General features: G+C 39.6%; 3 protein-coding genes and 1 non-coding gene across 5 annotated transcripts; 2 read left to right on the top strand and 2 right to left on the bottom strand.

The window, feature by feature from the left end:
• Nucleotides 1-1,911: 1,911 nt before the first annotated feature.
• sumo1 (small ubiquitin like modifier 1) lies at nt 1,912-8,446 on the bottom strand. The gene is made up of 5 exons (XM_017482533.3): nt 8,289-8,446; nt 6,190-6,261; nt 5,872-5,949; nt 5,130-5,201; nt 1,912-2,870 (listed from the first exon to the last, which is right to left on the bottom strand). The coding sequence occupies exons 1-5, from the start codon at nt 8,298-8,300 to the stop codon at nt 2,802-2,804; spliced, it is 303 nt and encodes a 100-aa protein (XP_017338022.1). The 5' UTR covers nt 8,301-8,446; the 3' UTR covers nt 1,912-2,801.
• A 1,888-nt stretch (nt 8,447-10,334) lies between these two features.
• On the top strand, nt 10,335-18,188 carry nop58 (NOP58 ribonucleoprotein homolog (yeast)). Of its 2 annotated transcripts, none has more exons than XM_017482277.3 (15): nt 10,335-10,492; nt 11,060-11,136; nt 11,410-11,462; nt 11,714-11,838; nt 13,386-13,522; nt 13,737-13,801; nt 14,017-14,151; nt 14,683-14,828; nt 14,961-15,087; nt 15,541-15,839; nt 16,038-16,099; nt 16,797-16,945; nt 17,212-17,318; nt 17,459-17,533; nt 17,725-18,188. In XM_017482277.3, the coding sequence occupies exons 1-15, from the start codon at nt 10,448-10,450 to the stop codon at nt 17,779-17,781; spliced, it is 1,659 nt and encodes a 552-aa protein (XP_017337766.1). In that variant the 5' UTR covers nt 10,335-10,447; the 3' UTR covers nt 17,782-18,188. The 2 variants fall into 2 exon arrangements, with proteins under 2 accessions (XP_017337766.1, XP_017337765.1); XM_017482276.3 differs by having other exon boundaries at nt 17,209-17,318.
• On the top strand, nt 15,880-15,963 carry LOC124628790 (small nucleolar RNA SNORD11B). Its single transcript, XR_006983472.1, has one exon. It is a non-coding gene; the product is annotated as a small nucleolar RNA SNORD11B (small nucleolar RNA).
• Nucleotides 18,189-20,119: 1,931 nt separating the features above from the next.
• On the bottom strand, nt 20,120-22,657 carry tcf23 (transcription factor 23). The gene is made up of 3 exons (XM_017482279.3): nt 22,376-22,657; nt 21,912-22,193; nt 20,120-20,336 (listed from the first exon to the last, which is right to left on the bottom strand). The coding sequence occupies exons 1-3, from the start codon at nt 22,499-22,501 to the stop codon at nt 20,217-20,219; spliced, it is 528 nt and encodes a 175-aa protein (XP_017337768.1). The 5' UTR covers nt 22,502-22,657; the 3' UTR covers nt 20,120-20,216.
• Between the last annotated feature and the right edge of the window lie 1,474 nt (nt 22,658-24,131).

The raw sequence follows: 24,131 nt of genomic DNA, 5'->3' as shown, positions 1-24,131 counted from the left end.
ATGCTGTAGAGAAAAGATGCTTTCAATATACTGGGTAGTGGTGGCTTGACGGTTAAAGCTCAGGGGTTCAAACCCCAGTGCTGCTTAGCTGTCACTGTTGGGCCCTTGAGCAAGGCCCTTAACCCTTTCTGCGCCAGGGGCGCTGTATCATGGCTGTCCCTGCACTCTGACCCCAACTTCCTAACATGTTGGGATATGTGGAAAATAAGAATTTCACTGTGCTGTAATGTCCATCCATCCATCCATCTTCTATACCGCTTATCCTTTTCAGGGTCACGGGGAAACCTGGAGCCTATCCCAGGGAGCATCGGGCACAAGGTGGGGTACACCCTGGACAGGGTGCCAGTCTGTGCTGTAATGTACATGTGACAATAAAGATTCATTATCATTATAATGAAATTAACTCTTTCTACATGTTTAAAAAAATATACAGTAAACAGTAGTAAATGAAACAGTCAATATTTGGTGTGAGAAAAACAAACAAATAGTAGTCTCTGGTACAGTGTGTGCAGTTTTATAAGGAAATGAGCTGTAAGTTTTATTGAGCATCTTGCAGAAGCAGACACGGTTCTTCTGGAGAATTTGACTTTCGCACTTGCTTCTTATTTTTGCAGCGAAACCCAGCAGCCTTCATTGTGTTTTTTTGTCTGAATAGTGTTCTCTTACGTAATATACTTCTTTCTTTACTGACATGCAAACATTTTTCTGTATAATTTAATTTTGTGCTGGAAAACTAATGTTTGGGAATCTAAAATGTTTTCCGTATTGATTCGATAATGTAGAAGTCATTAAAAACAAAAACTATTACAGTTTGTACAAAAAAATGGCTGCCTAAAACTTTTGCACAGTACTGTATTATTATTATGATTTAAAAATAAACAATAACTATGAGAGGATTCAATAAATTCACTAACACACCTTCATGCAGTACAAAACTTTGTCTACTATACTGTATGTATTTCATTTTAATTTAATCATACGATACTACATATCCACGATCTTAATTTGCTCATTATAACCAGAACAAGAACCTACAGTCTGCATGAAAAGCGCTACATTTTACCTACTTGACATATGCTTCAATAATAATCATAATAACAACAATAAACGTAATAACAATAATAGTACCATTTAAAAAAAAAAATCTGAAACTATTAAAAAAGAAGTTTGATGATAAATTGTAAAATAAAACTAATAAGTTAAATAATAATAATAATAATAATAATAAAACTCCCATATATATTCCATCCATTTTCCATACCGCTTATCCTAAACAGGGTCATGGGGAGCCTGGAGCCTATCCCAGGGAATTCTGGGAATGAAGTGGGGGAACAGGGTGCTAACCCATTGCAGGATACACACATACACATACACACACACACACACACACACACACACACACACACACACACTATGTACAATGTAAAGCCTACAGAGCATGTCTTTTGACCCAGAGGAAATCCCTGAATTACAAGGGGGACATGCACGCTCCACACACACAAGGTGGAGGCAGGAATCAAGCCCCTAACCCCATAACAAAGCTGCGAGGCAAACGTGCTAAACCCTAAGCCACTATTCACCTCCCGAATATATAATACTACTACTTCCAATAATAATAATAATAATACATTGGATACAAGTCTAAAAAGTATACCAATTCTGCAGGAAAACCACAGACCTGGCAACCCTGTATAGTCATTTGGTGAGGGATTTTTTTTGGTTTCTGGTTTTTTGGGGGTGTTTTGTTCAGACAGTACCTCTGTCGCCACCTAGCGTCCAAACTTTATCATCTCAAGCATGTTTTTGCTAAACCATCTACTTGTAACACACACGGCAGTTACAAATTTTCAAGAAAATAAAACTTCTGAATATGTACCGAGTGTGTGTGAACAAAGATCACAAACCAGTATGTGCTTTTATGACACATTTTATTTAAAAAAACAAACAAACAAAAAAAAAACAAAAAAACAAGACAAAAGCAAAATAACAATCTCTTCTATGTCCACAAACCATCTGGACCAAGTCTTCTCAAGTTTAAAATGCAAGCTAAGAAGTGGACGAAAAAGCTAAACGTGCAGTGACATCATCATCATGTGTGTGTGTGTGTGTGTGTGTGAGAGAGAGAGAGAGAGAGAGAGATCAGTGGAGTTATTTTGTCACCCCCTGAGTGTTGATCAGCAATCGTTCTTATGTTATGATAAAACAGGGCCTTATTGCGTTATGTATTATTTTAATAAACAGGGGAGCAATTGTCTGAACGGAGACGAAACAAACGCATCAAAAAAAAACCCAACATGCATCACAAACAGCTACAACACGGAGCTGTCGCTCCCTTGATGTGTGCAAATGTCACGTACAAAGGAAAACGCAGCACACGTTTTATAATCCGACAATAATTGCATATTAGAGGAATATCATGTAGGAATAGACGTGAATGATTTAGTGTCTATCCTGCAGAAATGAATCGTCACTGATGGGGATCAATTTATTGGGGGAATTTGAAGAGCTGCTCTGAGGGTTAGTGGCACACACTAATCCAGACTCTGTATTTAAAAGACTTAAAGAGAGAGAGAGAGAGAGAGAGAGGAAGGTTTGGAAAAAAGTGATCTTTTTCCTTATTCTTTCCTCCTTCCTACACCTCTGACCCCATCTCTCCAGCCGAGTAGTATCGCTTTGATCCAGATGGTTTTCTTTGTTTTTTTTCCATTTCCCTCTGAGAGAAGCACAAAAGGAAACAGAAAGAAAGAAACATCATACATACAAAATTAAGATTTAAAAAGAAAGGAGAGGAAGCAAAAGGTCTAGTCGTTCCAGTAGCCGCCGGTCTGTTCCTGATACACCTCGATCACGTCCTCGTCCTCCATCCCCAACTGCATGGAGAGACACACAGTACGTTTACATGGACAACAATACTCTGATTAAGAAACTAGCATGTAAACAGGAATTATTGATGACCTTAATCCGGCTAAAGTCACACTCGAAGTAAACACAAAATCGAATTAAGACGTGGAGTATTCCTGTTTTAGTCGCATTATCGACGTGTATTATAGACATGTACACACCTTAATCACACTATTAACATCGTGTGAGAGTTTTCACCGCATTTTGCAACCGGACACATACACACACGGCAGTGCTCAACTGTTTAACGGCAAACTAGAGAGCACAGCTGCGTCCGAAACTGCGTACTAACCTACTATATAGTAGGAGAAATACGCGTATTTCTGTATACTATATACAGTGAGGGGAAAAAGTATTTGATCCCCTGCTGATTTTGTACGTTTGCCCACTGACAAAGAAATGATCAGTCTATAATTTTAATGGTAGATTTATTTGAACAGTGAGAGACAGAATAACAACAAAAAAATCCAGAAAAACGCATGTCAAAAATGTTATGAATTGATTTGCATTTTAATGAGGGAAATAAGTATTTGACCCCTCTGCAAAACATGACTTAGTACTTGGTGGCAAAACCCTTGTTGGCAATCACAGAGGTCAGACGTTTCTTGTAGTTGGCCACCAGGTTTGCACACATCTCAGGAGGGATTTTGTCCCACTCCTCTTTGCAGATCTTCTCCAAGTCATTAAGGTTTCGAGGCTGACGTTTGGCAACTCGAACCTTCAGCTCCCTCCACAGATTTTCTATGGGATTTAGGTCTGGAGACTGCCTATTTCACTCCAGGACCTTAATGTGCTTCTTCTTGAGCCACTCCTTTGTTGCCTTGGCCGTGTGTTTTGGGTCATTGTCATGCTGGAATACCCATCCACGACCCATTTTCAATGCCCTGGCTGAGGGAAGAAGGTTCTCACCCAAGATTTGACGGTACATGGCCCCGTCCATCGTCCCTTTGATGCGGTGAAGTTGTCCTGTCCCCTTAGCAGAAAAAGCATAATGTTTCCACCTCCATGTTTGACGGTGGGGATGGTGTTCCAGGGGTCATAGGCAGCATTCCTCCCCCTCCAAACACGGCGAGTTGAGTTGATGCCAAAGAGCTCCATTTTGGTCTCATCTGACCTCAACACTTTCACCCAGTTGTCCTCTGAATCATTCAGATGTTCATTGGCAAACTTCAGACGGGCATGTATATGTGCTTTCTTGAGCAGCGGACCTTGCGCCCGCTGCAGGATTTCAGTCCTTCACGGCGTAGTGTGTTACCAATTGTTTTCTTGGTGACTATGGTCCCAGCTGCCTTGAGATCATTGACAAGATCCTCCCGTGTAGTTCTGGGCTGATTCCTCACTGTTCTCATGATCATTGCAACTCTACGAGGTGAGATCTTGCATGGAGCCCCAGGCCGAGGGAGATCGACAGTTCTTTTGTGTTTCTTCCATTTGTGAATAATCGCACCAACTGTTGTCACCTTCTCACCAAGCTGCTTGGCAATGGTCTTGTAGCCCATTCCAGACTTGTGTAGGTCTACAATCTTGTCCCTGACATCCTTGGAGAGCTCTTTGGTCTTGGCCATGGTGGAGAGTTTGGAATCTGATTGATTGAGTGCTTCTGTGGACAGGTGTCTTTTATACAGGTAACAAAGTGAGATTAGGAGCACTCCCTTTAAGAGTGTGCTCCTAATCTCAGCTCGTTACCTGTATAAAAGACACCTCGGAGCCAGAAATCTTTCTGATTGAGAGGGGGTCAAATACTTTTTTCCCTCATTAAAATGCAAATCAATTTATAACATTTTTGACTACCATTAAAATTATAGACTGATCATTTCTTTGTCAGTGGGCAAACGTACAAAATCAGCAGGGGATCAAATACTTTTTTCCCCCCTCACTGTATGCCATAAGCAATCCAACATAACATTTTAGCATTGTTGTTTCTAGTTACATCACCGCCACCATCCTGCTATCATTTGTTTGGGATATCGGATGTGATGTGGTTTGTTAAGTTCGCGACATTGCTAACATCAACCTGAGCTTCTAAATACAGTATGAGAGATGGCGGGAAATGCTGAAACGTGTCCAATTAATACGATCAGACTTGAAGATTTGTTACAAAAATCTTCTTCCTTTCTTCCTGACTCTCTGCTCAGCTCGCGTGTCTTCTGCCTCGCTTTGGATAGAAGCGACTGACAAACGACTGCATGCAAATGAAAGTCTCGTGAAGGAAAGGAGGGAAAACAAACCTCTTTGGGAGTCTGGTTATCTGCGATTCTCTGTCCTTCAAAGAGAAACCGTAGAGAGTTCATGGGGACACCCTGTAGAACAAAATCCAGCACCGTGTCATTATCGTTACACTCGATATACGTTCTCCCAACATTGCTTTGAACAAATTCAAACTAGATTTGGAAGCAGCTGATTTCGTGTAAAACGTTCACGTTCTTTTTTTAAACATCTGTTCACCCTTTTCGTTGAAATTAAATTCAAATCCCACCTAGCGTACCTTTATACTACTTGGTAGAATACCTTTATACTACTTGGTACTTTATACTACACTAAAAATACTATTTATTTTTGTTTTCTCATTAAAATAGTATAACAGTTTATCATTCGTATATTCAGTTCTGCTGTCATACTGGATAACAGTGCAAATCGTTTTTGGTTTTTGACTCCTGTGTGCATTTTATTATTATTATTACTATAAAGACACATGTCTACGACTTTCACTGACCCGTTAAAATACTTGCCTAAGTGCTGAGCTGAACAGAAAACACTGCTGCGGGTGTTGCAGAAGAACGTGTAATTAACTTAACAGGCAGAAATGTTTGTGTTGAGCAACGTGATCACGTCGCCGTTTAGTTCCCATCCTGATTTAGTACTTGCCTGTTCGAACGAGTCTCAACGTCACCAGCTGCCACTAAGTACAAAAGGAAAGTGCTACATAATGCAGGCTCGTGTCGTTATGAGAAAGCAGTACGGATGCGTTACCTGTCTCTGACTGTACGACTCCTTCAGCTTCTTTAGATGCGTCGTCATTTTCACCTTGAAGTGAATTTCACTGTTGTCCTGGGAGAAAAGTAAAAAAAACAAAACAAAACACACACACAGGAGAAAAAAATGAGCAGCAGAGTACTGGAACGGTCACTTAGTCAGGCTTTTATCGATGACACGTAATGCATGCGACTATTTAGGGGAATGGAAAAAATTTGAAAGCATATATTATGTGACTACAGGTTATGAAGAACACGTTGCGTCAATACAGCTCTTTCAGGAGCTGATCAGGTGGCATCCTTGCGTGCTCCTTACCTGGCCGATCACTTTGAGTTTAATGTACTCTCCATCCTTCTTCTCTGCTCCATCACTGGATGGTTTTGTCTCCTGAAATCAGCAGAAACGCAAGCATGATTAAAACCGCACACATTCACTACACAGCCAGAAGTCTGTGGACACCATGTGACCATCCCACCCATATGTGCTTGTTGAACATCCCGTTCCAGATTCAATCCCTTCTTTGCAAGTATAATGACCTCCACTCTCCTGAGAAGGATTTCCACTAGGTTTTGGAGCGTGGCTGTGGGGATTTGTGATCATTCAGCTACAAGAGCATTAATGAGGTTGAGGTCAGGCACTGATGTTGGGTGAGGAGTCTCTAATCCCAGTTCATCCCAAAGGTGTTCAGTGAGGTGGAGGTCAGGAGTCTGTGCAGGACACTCGAGCTTGAGTCCTTCCACCTTCTTCCAACATTAACACACCATGTCTTCATGGAGTTCGCTTTGTGTACAGGTGTATTGTCATACTGGAACAGGTTTGGGCGTCTTAGTTCCAGTGAAGGGAAATTGTAAAGCTACAGCATAAAACGTGTCCTATACAATTGTGTATTTAAAACTTTGTGGTAGCAGTTCAGGGAAGAACCACATATGGGTGTGATGGTCAGGTGTCCACATACTTTTGGACAAACAGATTACAAATAAAAGCATAAACACAGCTCACTGCTCTAGGAATAAATGACCCTTCAGTCATTTTGGACTGTATTATGTTGTTTTTAAAGTTATTTTCTAATCAACTTTAACATGTTTATGGTCATTTTTAAAGTCGTAAGAAGTAACAAGTCGAGCAGGTGAGAAGAACAGGTTGGCGGAAGTTACACTTTAAATACCGTAAACACTGGCGACCTGCTAATCACCTCGGCTAAGTCACTGAATTGGACGATAGCGTTTGCTAACCTAGCATGGAGCTCAGCATTAAAGTGTTCACTTTCTGATTAAAAGTTGATATTATTATCTATTTATTTATTTTAATGAAATCCCCATACTACAACACGTCGGTAATCAAGGACACACGAGTGTAAAGTTCAGTTCTTGTTCACTGTTGCAACATATTCAACACAACTAACTTTTAAAAGCTAACCAGTGTTGTTTTTCCCATCGCTTTTGCGACATGCCCCACCTCATCGCAACCGGATTGGTCAGTAATAGCCGAGCTCCTGTGCGTGGATTGGCTACTAGGAACTCGTCTCCTGCGCTAGGCTTGGTTTTGTTGTGACGCTAGCTACTGAAACACGTCCACCTGTTCGCCATATTGGAAAGGGTGAGATTGACTTGTAAGACAATGCAGATCTATGAAGAGATTCTTACTCAAATAGGAATCGCTTTTAACGAGTTTTAATGTAAAATATATGACAGTAAATATAACTTCGGCATGTCCAAGGTAATATAATAATAGGTATAGATTTATATTTTTTCATAATGAATATTTCGAGTTAACCTAACTCCTGAAACGTGGAGTCTGTATATCGTAGGCTAAAACGTTGCCTTCGTGTGGACAGACATCATCACAAACCAAAATAAGACCCTCCACTCTTGAGCTAGATAACTTTTGCCCCTTCTAAAATGGCGGCGCCATTGACGCGTTTGGATAACATTAAACGCGGCGTTTACCCGCAGCCGACCCACTGGAGTAGTATAAACTATTAGCCAATCCTAGCGCAGGAGACCGAATACTAATAGTCAATCCTAGCGTAGTAGATTGAATATTAGCCAATCCTAGCGCAGGAGGCGGAATCTTCCTGAATATTGGTGTAAAGAAATAACTAACAGTCTTACGCTAGCTTAATAAGCTAGCTAGCCAGCGAAACCAAAGTCAAATACAGTTTCCCCCCCACTTACAATAAAAGCAGACATTCAGTAAACATTAGAATACAACAGAAAAACTAGAAAACGATACACCACGTCGGCAGTTATGGTCAAAGTGGTCAAATCAGCCAGCTAACAGCATGAGAGCTAGGCTAAATAAATACACTGTTAGCTTCCCAGTTAGCTTGGGTCTCATTTTTATACACCAACAACACAGGAAATGTTGTTCACTTTGGAAATGTATTAAAAGTATTAAAGGATATTTAAACTCACCGTGTCTGACATGATAATCCACAACGTATATCTCTTTTCAAGGTGTAATGTTATTGATAAATGAAGTGTGTGTAATGTAGGAGCAACATACAGACACACACGCTCAGTAGAGGAGGAGGAGGCAGATCCGATCAGCTCACAGCGCTCCTGTGGAACACCCAAGGTGTTTTCCACCGGAATAAAAAAAAATATATATATATATATATATATATATATATATATATATATATATATATATATATATATATATATATATATATATATTTTCATTATAATAATCCTAATAATAATTAAGAAAAATAAATGAATAGTGTTTTTTTGTTTTGATGTCAACGTTTCATGTGTTAAAAGTACATGTTGTACTATGAACAATTTTAATATCTGAATTTGGATTAAAAGTCTCATTTCCACTCTCTCCACTGACTTGTATTATTATTATTATTATTATTATTATTATTATTATTGTACTTATTTTACTACATTCTAATCGTATCTCAATGTACATATGATTTATAATGTTATTCATGTTGAACTTTAAAGTCTGCATTTACACGCCATTGTTCTAATTCTATTGTGTATATTTAGATATAGGTGATGGGATGACACTTCACACGCACGCACACACGCACATACATACATACATACATACATACATATATATATATATATATATATATATATATATATATATATATATATATATATATATATATATATATAAACGTAATATGTTTCCTGTTCTTGCTATTTGTCTGATTTAACAAGGTGTTAGTCAAGTGAGCAGGGAAAAACCCCAAAACGTACAACATGACGGTGAAACACTGCCCAAGTGAACATAATGAATTCACCCACTGATATAAAGAACAACCTGAACTTGGCTTGCAGCAGCACCAGGGTTGCCAAATCTGCGTCTCAAATCCATTTCAAAACACTAATCTAGAGCCTTATGGCTCCATCCAAAATTTAATAACAGCTTTTAAAGTCCATCATCAACATCAATATTACTACAAATTGCAATGGGGAAATGTGTAGTATTTAATTTTAAAAAAAATTGTAGAGGTTTTAAAAATAATTATCAACAAACTGTTATTTCATAATAATTCCATATTTTTGTAGATATTGTAATAAGTAAACAATAGCTACATATGTAAATGAATAGACAAATGATAAATATAATGTTTAGGGTGTATATTGTATTTTACAGCAGTTATTCATGACAATTTTGATGTCAGTTTGATATATGATTTATGAAAAATACTGTTGTTTAAATGGGAATATTTATGTATAATAGTTTTATAATTATATCTTAATTCTTAATTAGCACATTTGTCTCACACGTCCAGGGTTGGGGTTTCAAATCCTGCCTCCACCCTGTGTGCATGTGCTTTGGGGGCTTCCTCCGGGTACTCTGGTTTCCTCCCCCAGTCCAAAGACATGCGTTGATTAACATTTACAAATAGTGTGCAGTGTGTGAATGTGTGTGTGATTGTGGCCTGCAATGGGTTGGCACCCAGTCAAGGTTGTCTTGTGCCCGAGTTCCCTGGGATAGATAGGCTCCAGGCTCCCCGTGACCCGGTATAGGATAAGCAGTACAGAAAATGTATGATGGATGTATATACAGTTAAACTATTGTATGCTGTATGGATTAAAAAAAAAAATCCATGGCAGCATGAACAATTGCTGACAAATTGCTGAAAATCAGAAGTGCCAATGTGATGTTTAGTTATATAACATATTTATAATGTTTGCGAAATTAAAAACAACATAAGTATAAAAAATCATTCGTTTTGTTTTCTTTTTTATTCTTAAATCACAATCTTCCCTGGGACATCAAATAAAAATGATCTCTTTTTGGTTAAATCTGACACATTTATTTTATTAATTATGTTGACTGATGTATAATGTTCCTGTTAAAGAAGGAAGGAAACAAAGAAAGAAAGAAGTTCAAACGTTGCCTCTCCAGAGAAACCAAAGCACCTGGCAACACAGGTTTCGTGCGCATGCGCATACATTTTCCGCGCTCCGTCTGTCGCGCATGCGTGTTAGCACGCCCTGCTTCCAGTACCGCGTGGTAAGAAGTTCATGTGCACTGCTAGATGAGCACGCTCTCGCCTAGGGAGCTACATTTATTAGTTTAGGAAGAATAAACACAGTTGAAAATGTTAGTTTTGTTCGAAACAGCTGCAGGCTATGCTATATTTAAGGTATGTATACTTTATTTACATTAGTGACAGATATTTCTTGGGAAATTTGTTTGCTAAATTGACTAGCTAACTAGCACGCGGGCTAGCAATGATACATTTTGAAGTTAAGTAACGGTTTCTGCGGATGTATGTAGAATGAATATGGCTTATACAATTATCACGATTGTATTAATGTCAGCTAGATATGCTTGATCAATAAGTCAGGGGAGTGTTGTATTCATTCACTCATTCGCTCGTGTCTCAGCAGAGCTTTAATGCGGGCCCTGGGTGTTGGATTAAGCTAGCTAGCTAACGTGATTTTTTTCTTCTTCTATAAGCTGGTGACACAACATGCGACATATTTATACACGAACTATTTCTCTGATCATGTTTTCTTAATCCAAGGAAAAAGAAAGTGAATTAAAATTAACAGCTGTGTGTGATCAGAAAAAAAACATGCCCACGTGCCACGTGAGATAAAAGTCACAGGAGGTTTTGGATACTTTTAAAATCTCTTTTAAGATTACTTTGCTCTCCAGAACACTTGATGATCTGAACGTCTTTTTTTTCTTCTTCGTCTTCACACAGGTGCTGGATGAGCAGAAGCTCCAGCAGGTTGACAGCCTGTGGAAGGAGTTTGAAACGCCGGAGAAAGCCAATAAAATGTGAGACAGGTTTAAGAATCGTTTAAATGTGAGAAATCTGAGGGGTGTGTGTGTGTGTGTGTGTGTGTTGGGTCTCAGCTGTACATGTAAACAAATTTAACCGGATTGAAGAAAGAGAAGAAGGGTATGAGCTGCAATTTGCAAGCCATACATCTGAGGAGGGGGGGGACGAGTAGGATTGATGTTATATTCATTATACCAGGGTTGCCATGTATGTGTAAAAATGCGCTCGGCGTGTAACATTGTTCATGTGAAGTTTTTCTCCTGTTACAGAGTGAAACTGAAGCACTTTGAAAAGTTTCAGGACACAACCGAAGCTCTGGCAGGTACCAGCTTGTTTACTGTAATAATTATACATCGCTTTAGTCTCTGTGTGTGCATGTGTTAATGATGTATCTGTTAATCTGGATACACCATGAGTTTGATACGCAGTAATTTTGTCACTACCACTGAGATGCTGCTCATTTGGGGCAATGTATGTTAAAGGTCTTCTGATTTATTTTTGTTTGACTTTCATGGCTTTTTGTTAGCGAAGCTCACTGAAAGCAAGTCTCACTGTTTCTCCGGCTCTCTTTAGCTGCCACCGCTTTAGTGGAGGGGAAGATGGGAAAGACGCTAAAGAAGGTTCTGAAGAAAGTGGTGGCCAAAGAGGCTCACGAGCAGCTGGCGATAACGGACGCTAAGTTGGGAGGAGTCATTAAAGTAAGCACACTGACTGTAAAATCCATGTCCAGACTCACTCAGTAGTGCTTTTTTCTTCAGAATAGTCAAGCAGCATCCCTGTATGTGTACGTACGTGTGTACACTGCGGTTTGTGTGCTTTCACAGCCTTACCCCGCAATCACGCTAGGCTTTATGCATGCGGATTTTTGTCGGACACCACTGCGAATGTGGGCAGGAATGGGATATGACATCAGTCAACTTTTGCTGCTTCACACAAGTTGTGTTTATAATCTTTCAAAGCTGTGTTATAAAGTACAGGATGGTGCAATTCCGCTAAAATTAGCGCTTCCATTTTTGAATGTCCTTTTTGTTAAAAAATACAAGGTGACATTGCCATCATCTATTGTTCACACATCTTCATGTGATACGCTGAAGATAAGATTACGCAAGTCAGAGTTCACCAAATTTGAACTTTCATCACGCGGCGTAGTACGAAAATTCTACGCTTGATGCATTTGAACAGAAGTCAGTGGAGCGTTAAAGCCTACTGTGACCGCAGCCTTAGGCTCTGATCAGAAAGTACGAGGCATTTGTGTTGTCTACTTAGTAATTTATCATGGACAGTGTCTTTGGGTGGACGATGTACATGAGGAGAAATTATTAAGCAGCCAGAATGCAAGACAATTCAACAAAACATTTGATAACGATCAGTTTACGTATATAAATATAATGCTAACGAGTATTAGAGTATAATTGAAATGCATCAGTGTGTGTATGTATACATGGGTACTATGTTTGAAAATGTATCTAGATGTAAAAGAGAAGAACGCAAAAACGTTTATGCAGAAGTAAATATGCAAACTATAGGTCGACTGATAGTGATAGTTTTTAACGTTGTTACAGAAAGAAAACACTCAGAGGGAAATACTGCTGAACTTTACTACAAAAATAAACCGTACTGGCTGTACCAGAAAATGTACTGTACTTTTTTAATGTAATATATTTTATTATTATTAATGTTATACTATATAGACATAATAGTAAATAAGATCTACCTCTAAATTGAGCCAAAAGGTAAGATTCCAAATGACAAACACAAATTAGAGACATCCAAAATTAATTTTAAAATAACCACTTCAAATAACACAACAAAATTACCCGTGATCGTTTTTATTTCGTTTCTAGAGGCCGCTCTCGTACTGTAGAATGACAGGACCCTTCTTAGCCGCCCTGGCAACGGGAAAGAACTATCGGTCTAGATTTTTGCCCATAACCGATAGCTCCAGCAATTAGTTATCGGTGCCGATTAGTCAGCAAAACTGTTCAATCGGTCAACTTCTAATGTAAAAGTTGTAAGAGTCCAAGTCTACGTTGTGCTCTTTCGTTACTACACACCTTTGAAAATAAGAATAATTTCAGTCTTTGCTCTAACATTTGTATGCAGTCTTGGTCATATAAATAAACAATGGAAATATAATTTGGAAGGATACTTGCTCATATTGCTGAAACGTTTAGTTTATTTGGAATGAACCAATTTCCTCTGGCCGGATGGTGATTGGTTTGTGCTCTCCACTCCCCCATTTCAGGACAAGCTGAACCTGAGCTGCGTGCACAGTCCCGCTGTGGCCGAGCTCATGAGGGGCATCAGGACACAGATGGAGGGTCTGATCACTGGGCTTCCTCCCAGAGAGATCAGTGCCATGTCTCTGGGTCTGGCCCACAGGTGGGAAGCTTTCACACGCACAGATATTTTAAAAAAAAAAATTTTTAAGGCTGCTGTCAATGATTAGTTGCATGACTGACTTCTTTGAAGAAATCAACCACCATTCGTCACTACCACTGAGACAGCAAGCAGATGAATCACGTGCTTGCTTATTTTGATGTTTTCTGTTCGTGCTCATACGCTGAAATATATCGCCTTATTCTTTTCCACCTAGCCTTTCCCGTTACAAGCTGAAGTTCAGCCCTGACAAAGTGGACACCATGATTGTTCAAGCCATATGTGAGTGTTTTTCAATTCTGAGTCATGATTTATGGTTTCATAAAAGGCAAGCGTTGATGATTATGACCTTGTGTCAAGACCCTGAGATCGATGAAGGCGTCTAAGTCACTACCTCATCTGAGCTTGTGTGTAATGCAGAACGTTAAGTTAATGCTACGATTATGCTGGTGTCAGAGTTTTCCCCTCACTGGACTGGCTTCTCTTTGTGTTTGTAGCTCTCCTGGATGACCTGGACAAGGAGTTGAATAACTACATCATGCGCTGCCGCGAGTGGTACGGCTGGCACTTCCCCGAGCTCGGCAAGGTCATCACGGACAACATGGCGTACTGCAAGACCATCCGCAAGATCGGTGCGTGCACACACTCGTAAACGTGTCCTGTAACTGCTACCAATAGCATCTCTCACATCATAGAGCTACTTAACAACAGGTGTTAATTAATTCTTTATAACAGCAGCTCTGATAGTAGTGCAGCTGAAGATTGCGGGGTTGAGAGAATTTTTTTTTTTATGAGCTTATTCTAATAAACCTTTTTCTATAGTATCAAATTACACATGGACTTTATTTATCAAAAAATAAATGTATAAATGTTGCTCTGGTCAAGTTTTGTGCAAGAAACTGTTTCACAGCTTTAAGTGGAAATTCCTCAGGGTGGTGCTGCTGTTCTAGGAAAATAATCAATTTCAGGGTTCTAACGGTAACTCTGCTTCATCATACCACCCCATAGTTGATCATTTTCTTATAGCAGCATGTTAGGTGTATGTAATGCTGCCATAAGAAAGTGTAATCTATCAACGATGCAAACACCATCAACCCTTCCTTCAAATTGCACATGCCTAGCTTGACCTATATTTCTGTGTGTGTGTGCGTGCGTGTGTGTAGGTGCCCGCACGAACGTGGCGACAACCGACCTGTCCGAGGTGCTGCCGGAGGAGGTGGAGGCAGAGGTCAGACTAGCTGCAGAGATCTCCATGGGAACAGAAGTGTCCGAGGAGGACATCAGCAACATCATACACCTGTGCGACCAGGTGTGTATTGTGTTTGACTCTCTTAGAGCCTCTTGAGTGTCTGATGACAAGGATTTGTGGGTGTTCCTTACGCATTAATGGATCTGTGCATGTTCAATATGAGTATATGTTCTCTCTTGTTTTTTGTTTTAGGTTATTGAAATCTCAGAGTATCGCACTCAGCTGTATGACTACCTGAAAAACCGCATGATGGCCATCGCGCCCAATCTGACGGTTATGGTGGGGGAACTAGTGGGAGCTCGGCTCATCTCTCACGCTGGTGAGTCTCGGTGTCAAGTCCATGTTCCTGAGTCATTAGGGATGGGGTGCTCTTGATACGAGTTTTAAAGAATCATGGTGTATTTTGAGCATTTTTTATTTTTTTATTTTCATGAACTGTAACTTGATTTCATGTCCAAATCTAGGAGTTCTACATCACTGGTCCTTACTGAAACCTAATTTTACATTTCATAGCATCCTAACACTCTGTGAAAAGTCCAAGTCTTGTACAAGTACCCCCGTTGTTTTTGCAGCATTTTAACTTGGTCACAATGTAAAAATTGGGCATTATGTTTTTGGAGAAAATTGAAGTTGTGACCTGTTTAGGCTAGCTTAAATATGAAATGCAATTATGCTTATAGACGTCTCATGAATTTGTGAAATGACAGATGCTCGGACTCATTGGGTTTATTCTTCCGTTTCTTCATAAATTCCCCCTGATTCTTCTAACCAGGTTCGTTGCTGAACTTGGCGAAGCACCCTGCGTCTACGGTGCAGATCTTGGGTGCGGAGAAAGCTCTCTTCAGAGCACTAAAAACCAGACGGGACACACCCAAATACGGTCTTATCTACCATGCTTCCATGGTGGGCCAGACCACAGCCAAAAACAAGGGCAAGATCTCCAGAATGCTGGCAGCCAAGACGTCCCTGGCCATCCGCTACGACGCGCTGGGCGAGAACACCACCACCGAGATGGCAATTGAAAACAGAGCCAAGCTGGAGGTGCGACTACGCCATCTTGAGGAGAAAGGGGTGAGTGTGTGGTAAATCTCTAGTATCTACTTGTGTGTTGTATAAGTGGTGATGATGACGACATAATGTCACGTTCCTGAAGTCTCCATGTGGCTTTTTTGTCACTACCTCATCTGAGCTTAATAGTAGATCAGTCTTTATCTGCATAAAGATCAGAGATTTGTCACGTAAAGCTCTTTGCTTTTCATCTCTCTTCAGATCAGACGCATCAGCGGATCAGGAAAAGCTCTGGCCAGAGCAGACAAGTATCAGCACAAGAGGTGAGTTCGGCTAGTCACCCACTGGGGATGTTAGGAAATATGACAGGATGTCGATACAAAGTGCAGCGTGTCCTCCTTTTAATCATTAAGATGTTTTTATCGTTCGCAAACCGATGTGGCGTAAGAGTAACAAAACGCTTTGGGACTTGTAGTTATTGAAGAACTATTAGTAACAGTAACACCACTTCACATCAGGGCTAGGGCTGGGCGATGTGATGAAAATATCACACCGCGATGCTTGAGGACACTTCTACAATTCAACAAAGCATATATCACTGTATATAATTTACTTAACAATTTGTCTGCAAAACAGTAATAAAATAAACCAAACAAATATTAAACTGAGTTTGACTATTTTTCTTTAATGCCTACAAATATAAAGATTTAAATAATAAAAAAAAGTAAGAAGTTTTTTTTAAATACGTCATATCAACCTCATCCATTCAGTACCATTTAATTTGTAATTATTAAAAACATTTATCATCACCATGCCAATGATATCTCAGAGAAGTGTATATTGACATATATTGACAAAATATTGCCATTGTATCGATATCGCCCAGCCCTGCATCAGGCAGTACCACGTCACCCTGTAGTCAATTTATTTTTTGCTGTAACTTTTTTTTACTACTAGAAGTGTTTATTCCTTTCAAACAGAAAATGTGTTTGTTGCTTTGCTGCTTATTTCCTTTAACAGCGACGTTAAATTGTACGACCCTTCTGGCGACTCGACGCTTCCAACCGTTGCCAAGAAGAGAAAGATAGAGGAAGTGGAGGAGGCAGAGGAAGAAGACAAGCCCGTGGAAGTTAAAGCCAAGAAAGCGAAGAAGGAAATGCCAACAGAAGGTGAGATTAAAAACACAACTACACGCCATGTCTAATAAACTGGCCAAGGAATCATTTTGAGATTTAGGGCAGTGTGAAGAACTCGGGGCTAATGTCAAAACTAACACAACAGTCCCAATTATGTCCTTTACTTTGTATTTTTGAGGAAGGAAAGAAAAAACAGCTCCTATTTCACACTTGATTCGGAACCTAAACTTGGTCTGAAACTATAGTAGTTTTTAAAATGAATATGAAACTGGATGCTTGAACTTATTTGCTCACAGAAGCTGAAGAAACAGAGACACACAAGAAGAAAAAGAAAAAAAAGAAGAAGCAGGAGGAGGAGGAAGCGGAGATGGAGGAGGAGGAGGCTGTAGCCGGTCCAGCAGAAGTGGTGAGGAGCGAGAACTGCCATGTTTGATCACCTCTGTAGTTCCCATCTTATTTATGGCACTTGAATAAGTGTCCTAGTCAACAGGAAATCAACTTTATTAAAAATAAAAGCTTCCTTTTTTTTTTTACCCATGTTCACAGACAACAGAGAAAAAGAAGAAAAAGAAAGAAAAGAAAGTTGAGCCTGAAGAGGAGGAAGTAATCCCCACAGAAGAGGTAACAGATTTGTATATTGGATGTTTTGCTTATGTCTGGGGGTTTTTTTTGTACACTTTTCTGTCCATGTGCTTCAGAATCTTGCAGTGTGTTTGGCTCTTTGCACTTCCATGTGTATGCATGGGAAAGCAATGCTTTGTTTCTTAACTGTTAGCTTATTTGTAATTATGATTTTTTTTTTCTTCTACCAGACTACAGAGAAGAAGAAGAAAAAGAAGAAAAAAGTTAAAGAAGAGGAAGGACAATAAATTTCCCTCTTTAGCAATTTTTATTGTACATGGAACTTTTACACATCTTTGGACTTGTAGGTCTGTCATGTCGTCACGTGACTGTCTCGGACCAGTTTAACACTGGTATCATAAAGGACTGTGGGTTTGTTTTTGTTTATTAAAACAATCATTTTGTTTTTTTGTTTTTTTTTAACTCCTTTAAAAATCACTTGTTCATAGCTCAGTTGGAAAAGTTTGTGCCCTCATGATCGTCATTGCAAAGCGTTTAGCCTTGTGTGTGGGTACGACTGTTTTTTGTTTTGTTTTTTTAGTTTGAAGAAAGCTTACATAAACGTGCATTATCATAAAACCGAGCTGTTGAGAGAAATGTCCACTGTGAGGCTGACATTTCACCTCAGTCATTAAATACATATTTTGTTATCTCATGCTTACGCCTTTCACTGACTTGCTGTTAAAACCATCCATTTAAAACAGATTGAGAAGTGTCTGAGTGGATTTAATGATTCAGTGATTTAGGGTGGGACTTAACATCTTAACATGAACATCTTAACCTAGTGTACAAATCCTTTTTTGTTTTCTTTTCATTCTTTCTTTTGGGGGATAAAAATAGATAATTGGCAGAACAGAGAGACTTGAGTTTCACCATTCAGGGTTCTGAAAAAGCCATCATCTTTCATGTAGGTCTACTTTCTGCGCATTATGGGTATGTGTGATACTTTATTCCCAAGTTTCCTCCTCCGACTTTGGCCTGCACAGGCTGCTCCAGTTCAGGGAGCATGGCCAAATTCATGGCATAAATTCAGCAAGCTATCAGTATGTGCTGGTCTTAATGAGTCGGAGATAGAGGAGCTATTTTAATCATAAGCTGGCCACCAGAGGTGTGCAGTGATATAAATTGTATCTTTGTAGTAGAATTAGTAGATGTCCAGTAGGTTTTGTTTTCTACAAAAAAAAGAACATTCAAGCATGTAATTTATTTCTGGCATCTATATATTTGATTTACAGAAGAAGCACTACTTTCTGTTCTCGGATGATGAACCAAAATCTAACCTTAATTGGCGAGAACACAAAGTAAAAATGGAAGTAGCACAAATGTTTGCCCTCGTTCTCTTGGTCCGTAACCCCTGCCTTAGTGAAACAATTCCTGCTGTTAACATGAGAGTGAATGCTTTTATCGGACAGTTCAGCAGATTTATAGAGCTAGCCTTGACCGCTGTACCATTCCTTATGGAGCCGTGCCCACGTTGTGCAAGAAAGACCTGATCCTTTGGATGGGAATATCACAGGATGCTTATTATAAGTGAGCTGACTGATGTTGCATAGACACAGCTGAATTTGGTGATCTGTTTGTTTTGCTCTGACATATAAAACCAGGAATTTGCCCAGGATATGCTGTAAAAACATTTTGTTTGTATCTAGATGATAAAACTGAGCACGTGTGAATTATTAGTGAGGATTTGCGAAGTGAGTAGTGCTGGAATTAATGTGAAATCCTGCTGCAAGGAACTTGATTAAGAGCACATCAGATCATGGGTCCTCCTCTCATTTGGTTGCCAAGTGTTCCCCATAACAACCCTCCCCATCTACTAATCAAGATTTTCATTCACTCCCGTTTAGTACTAGACACGCAAATTAAAGCTGAAAAAAAAAACACGTCAGGGAGGGAATAGGAGATTGCAGACAGCTGAAATGAGGCTTGCTTCAAAAGAATTTGAAAAAGGAACATTACGGTTAAATTACTTAGACGCACTTAGCAACGGGATAACCGTGCACTTTTTTTTATAGGATGCATTAATAAATAGCAAATCCAGCTTTAATCAGGTTTAAAAAAAAAAAAACGGACATAAAACTGGGATATATAATTAATGTGTAGAAGTAGAACTTTTATGTGGTACTAGTATCTGTCATAACTTTTTTTTTGTATGCTTAAATGTGAAGATGGATGTATATTATAGGCTGTTAGGTGATAGGGGACATAAAAACCATCTTTAATGCCATAGCGCTTATCTTACACAGGGTTTGGGGGGGTACCTGGAGGACACCCTGGACGGGGTACCGATACATCACAGGGCTCAATCGTACGCACATTTACACACTACGGAAAATTTGGAAATTGCCAATCAGCCTACAACGCATGTCTCTGGACTTGGGGAGGAAACCAGAGTGCTCCTAGGAAACCCCTGAAGCACAGAGAGAACATGCAAACACCAGGTGGGATTTGAACCCCCAACCCTGGAGATGCTAGGCAAATGTGCTAATCCCTAAGCCACCATGCCCAACTTTAATTCAATTCTATTAAGTTCATATAGAAAACAAATTCAATTAAACTGGAGTAAAGAAGACTCGCAACCTGTACTACTTGAATCTGATCTGAATTCACCCCATTATTAAACATTACATGTTAAATGATAATTTTTTTTGCTTTAGGAATGATTCGAGACGTCTACATCAGCTCAGTCTGCCTGGACCTCGGCCGTGATGCTGGGTCTATGACACTCTTCCTGACTGGGGTTTGCTCCTGGTAGTCGCTCGCCGATGTTCCCACAGTACAGCAGAGAGCGCATGGGCCACTTCTGAAAGATAAAGAGAGAGAAAAAGTGCAGAATTTAAATATTTTCTTGACAGCAGTTCATGCAAGACAGAAATACAGCATACTTCCAGTAGCTTCCATTCTATTCTTCTGTTATAACAGATGTCCTGTTTCTTCATTCAGCTTTATTAGTTGCTTTATCCTGGGTAGGATCATGTTAGGTCCAGAGTTTGGATCCCAGGAACACTTACCAGTGAATTTTTAGAAATATACATCCATGTGGACAGACAGTAACCGAAGCACCGGATGAGAGCAGAGACCCTGGAGCTGTGAGGTGCCAGCGCTATGTTCTGCCCCACCAGTCAGTGTTTTATGATGCAGGGGAAAAAACTACGTTCAGGGAAAACCTAATTGTTCTATATTTTATAGCTGTTAGCCAAAATACCAATGACTGGTTTTCCCAGACCACCACACACATGCTATAACAATGTTTATATCTACTAACAGATGTCCGGCAAAATAATCTCTTCACATTTCTCTAGTATCTGTTATAATATTACAATATACCAAATGCATCCGTCTGGAAATATAATTTCAAGCTCGAAATAATCCTGTCCTATTGGCAGATCATTTTTCAAGTTTGAAATGTGTAAAAAGCATCTAAAACAGGATGAATACGTGAATATTTGATTCATAACAATCCCATAATAAGAAATATTAGATAAATCAACCCGTATTCAAGATATTTACATTGCTAAAATATTACAAGTGCATTTTTTTTTTTTTGCAGAAAAGGAAAAAAAAGAAAACAGATTAGCTGTAGAATATTAGATATTTCGTGATATAAAACCTAAATATACAGTCTCAGTCAGCAGTTATTAGCAAGCTGACAAAACGAGCTGAAAAGTTTGCATCCCCGTTGCTCTGGTTAATTTCTTTGAATAAGCCTCGTTAAAGTGTCATATGATTTAAACCAGACACCTTTAAGCCTTATTTAAGACATAAAATATTTAAACAGACGCAAACTCTCAAGCAGTCAAATTTTACAAAAAAAAAAATAATCAAAAACTAAGGGAAAGAATTCTTCAGTAGAACATTATAACACATCTAGAAATAATGTTCCAGTATTAATATATTCAAATTCACTGAAGGATCATCTATGAAACCTGACTCACATGAAATGTGTGATTAAATGTGTTTTGATCATTAAAATAAATAAATAAATAAAGGGGTGTGCAAAAGTTTGCATTGAACTGTAGATGTGTCTATTAAAGTGGACAAATAATATTTGTATTAATTACATTTATGTGGGTAAAAGAAGAGATGCTATTTTTAGTTTGATAAAAAATGTACAATTATTCCAATGCAGTAAAAAAACGATATGATCTCCATTTCACTTGCACTTTTTAGACGTAGCTATTAAAAGGGAAACAATAGTTTCTAAAATATAAAACTGTCATACAGAATCGCAGTCCATGTTACAATTACAAAACCAAAAGTTTGAAAGTATATACGAAGCACAAAATAATCTCTGTGGCATATTTCTAAAATAAAATATGACATTGAAAATCTTTTCATGTCTATATAACAGTATGTATAAATTCTGAGTGAAACTCACCTTCACAGGGTGCAGGTAGCCTTCAGCTCTGTGCAGCGCAGGATGATCACACACCGCTCCCCCCTGGTCCAGCGTCTCAGTGAGGTGTGCGATGTAATTGGTGGCCAGGACCAGAACGTCCAGCTTGGAGAGCTTTGTGTCCGGAGGAACCGATGGCAAAGCGGCCTGGAGGCTCTGGAATGCCTGGCGCAGGTTTCGCACTCGGCTCCTTTCCCTCGCTGCATTTTCAGGGGAATTTTGTGTCTTTGATGCTCTGGCTTGTACTCCAGGTTCAGATCTTGGCTGTAAAATTAGGAAATGGAAGAAACGGGTGTTAAGAAAAAAGTTCACAGATGTACTGTAAACATCAAGGTTTGAAAATTGTTCAGGATTGTTCGGCATTGTAATCAATCCAACAAACAAACGTTTCGGCATTTCTATTGTTCCATGTAACTAAGCATAGGCTGTTTGCTGGTCTGACTCACCCACTTCTTTGGCTCTCGGTGCACGGCCTGTCTCACGCATGGCTGTGTCCATCTCAGAGTCTGATGTCTCCCTCTCATCTCCCCCTGCTCCCTAGCCAAAGCCTCTGCCAGCGTCGTGTCTGCCATGGGAATGACCAGAGAGCACACCGAACCAATCTCTCTCACTGTGGCAGTGCTTGGGTCTCAGGGATGAGCTGTGTGACTGGGGCTCACTCCTCTTCTCCGCCCAGAGGTTCGGCGTCCTCCTAGCAGAGCTCCGTCTTCCTCCCTTTGCCTTATCTGGTGAGGTAATATGGGGCTCTTCAAGCAGCATGTTATCTTCTGCCCTGCCTCCCCCAGGCGCTCGCTGCCAAACAGACTGAGCTCAGGGGAGTTGCAGGGTGTCCCCCGGCAGGATGGAGGGGGCTTGGGAAAAGCAACGTGTCCCTGCACAGCTGCAGTTCCATCCCAGAACAAGCCTTGGCCTGATGACCTGCACGGACGCCATGACCCAAAAAATTTAAACAAACTGAGGTGCCTGTGTCCTGGGGGGGGGGTGGGATCTGGGAAGTGTCAATCTTTATATTGTGACCAAGGATTCTGAATTTTGTCTGTTGCATCCTAATGCATTTATAAGAGAATGAAGTAAGATGCTAAAGCAATAGTGTGCCCCTACGACTCCATATCCAAAATGTCCATCTGTAAAAAAAAAAAAAAAAAAAGTGCAACTTTTTCATTCCTGTTTCCTGTTTTTTCGTGTTCTGTTCAGGTGTGCAGAGGACATAGAAGCAAGACAAGCTATTTGAAAGCGTAGGCCAGCTATAGTTGTGCATACAGTGGACACGTGCCAGTTTGGCCATCTCCAAATGACAGTGGAAATATTCACTTGATAAGGAGCCATGATATATGCACAGCTTGTAGAGATAGATCTTTGTTGGGTGTAGAAAATACTTACAAAATTTGTGCAACTCCTGCTAATGCATGCGATTGGCGATGTAAAAAGAAAGCAGGAAAATGGAACAAAGTTCTCGGTCTTGTGCAATCAGTGAAATAGGCTTAGAACGCACGATCTGCGCAAGATGATTTTACAAAGCCCTGGAGAGGCCACGGAAAAGATTATTTACAATGTCGTATAGATGCTACTAAAACGACATTACAAAATAGGCATGATGTAAATGATTAGTTCAATTTGATACAGCATAAGTATTCACCCCCTTGAACTTTTCCATAATTTGTAGTATTGTGACCTGGAACTGAAGTGAGATTAATTGGGATGATATGTCCCAAAATAGCCAATAATATTGGAGTGAGGGGGGAAATCTAACAAAGTTTGCGAAATGATTTGCAACTAAAATTTAATCCATTGTTAAAAAGACATGTTTTAGACTCAGCAAACCTGTGGAAAAAGAACACTATATATACTCCTAGTGAAGCAAGGTGGTGGTAGCATCATGATGAGCCTTACCTTTGCCCTCTTGGCTGCTTCTCTGTGCAGCACACAACCACTGACTTCTCATGAAAATAATGAAAAAACACCATGAACTGGAAGTAAAAAAAAAAATGCACCAGAATTGCGAAGCACATTACAAATATTGTAATATAAACATATCGCTTGTGTTTCAGGGTAAGGTTTTCCTCTCATTTCCGATTTGAAGTTCTTGAATTAATGGAATACCGTCCATGTCATTTGTTCATTTGTGGCTTTCTCCTTCCTAGTAAAGATAATGTGTCCATAATTTAATATGTTTATAGGTGTAATTCATTTCTATAGAAATTA

The sequence above is a fragment of the Ictalurus punctatus genome, chromosome 12 (assembly GCF_001660625.3).
Source record: "Ictalurus punctatus breed USDA103 chromosome 12, Coco_2.0, whole genome shotgun sequence".
NCBI classification, from domain to species: domain Eukaryota; kingdom Metazoa; phylum Chordata; class Actinopteri; order Siluriformes; family Ictaluridae; genus Ictalurus; species Ictalurus punctatus.
The sequence above is the reverse complement of the archived record's forward strand: the minus strand, read 5'-3'. Positions and strand labels throughout refer to the sequence as shown.

What these genes read in the sequence shown, in the direction of transcription:
- sumo1 (XM_017482533.3), bottom strand. An exon ending in AACTCAAAGTGATCGGCCAG is followed by an intron (nt 5,950 to 6,189) that starts GTAAGGAGCACG and finishes CTTTTCTCCCAG; the next exon opens with GACAACAGTGAAATTCACTT. An exon ending in AGTCGTACAGTCAGAGACAG is followed by an intron (nt 5,202 to 5,871) that starts GTAACGCATCCG and finishes TTTGTTCTACAG; the next exon opens with GGTGTCCCCATGAACTCTCT.
- nop58 (XM_017482276.3), top strand. Translation starts at nt 10,448, where the DNA reads ATGTTAGTTTTGTTCGAAACAGCTGCAGGCTATGCTATATTTAAG. An exon ending in TCTCTGGGTCTGGCCCACAG is followed by an intron (nt 13,523 to 13,736) that starts GTGGGAAGCTTT and finishes TTTTCCACCTAG; the next exon opens with CCTTTCCCGTTACAAGCTGA. An exon ending in AAGTAATCCCCACAGAAGAG is followed by an intron (nt 17,534 to 17,724) that starts GTAACAGATTTG and finishes TTCTTCTACCAG; the next exon opens with ACTACAGAGAAGAAGAAGAA.
- tcf23 (XM_017482279.3), bottom strand. Translation starts at nt 22,501, where the DNA reads ATGGCAGACACGACGCTGGCAGAGGCTTTGGCTAGGGAGCAGGGGGAG. An exon ending in ACCGAGAGCCAAAGAAGTGG is followed by an intron (nt 22,194 to 22,375) that starts GTGAGTCAGACC and finishes CTAATTTTACAG; the next exon opens with CCAAGATCTGAACCTGGAGT. An exon ending in GCTACCTGCACCCTGTGAAG is followed by an intron (nt 20,337 to 21,911) that starts GTGAGTTTCACT and finishes TTTATCTTTCAG; the next exon opens with AAGTGGCCCATGCGCTCTCT.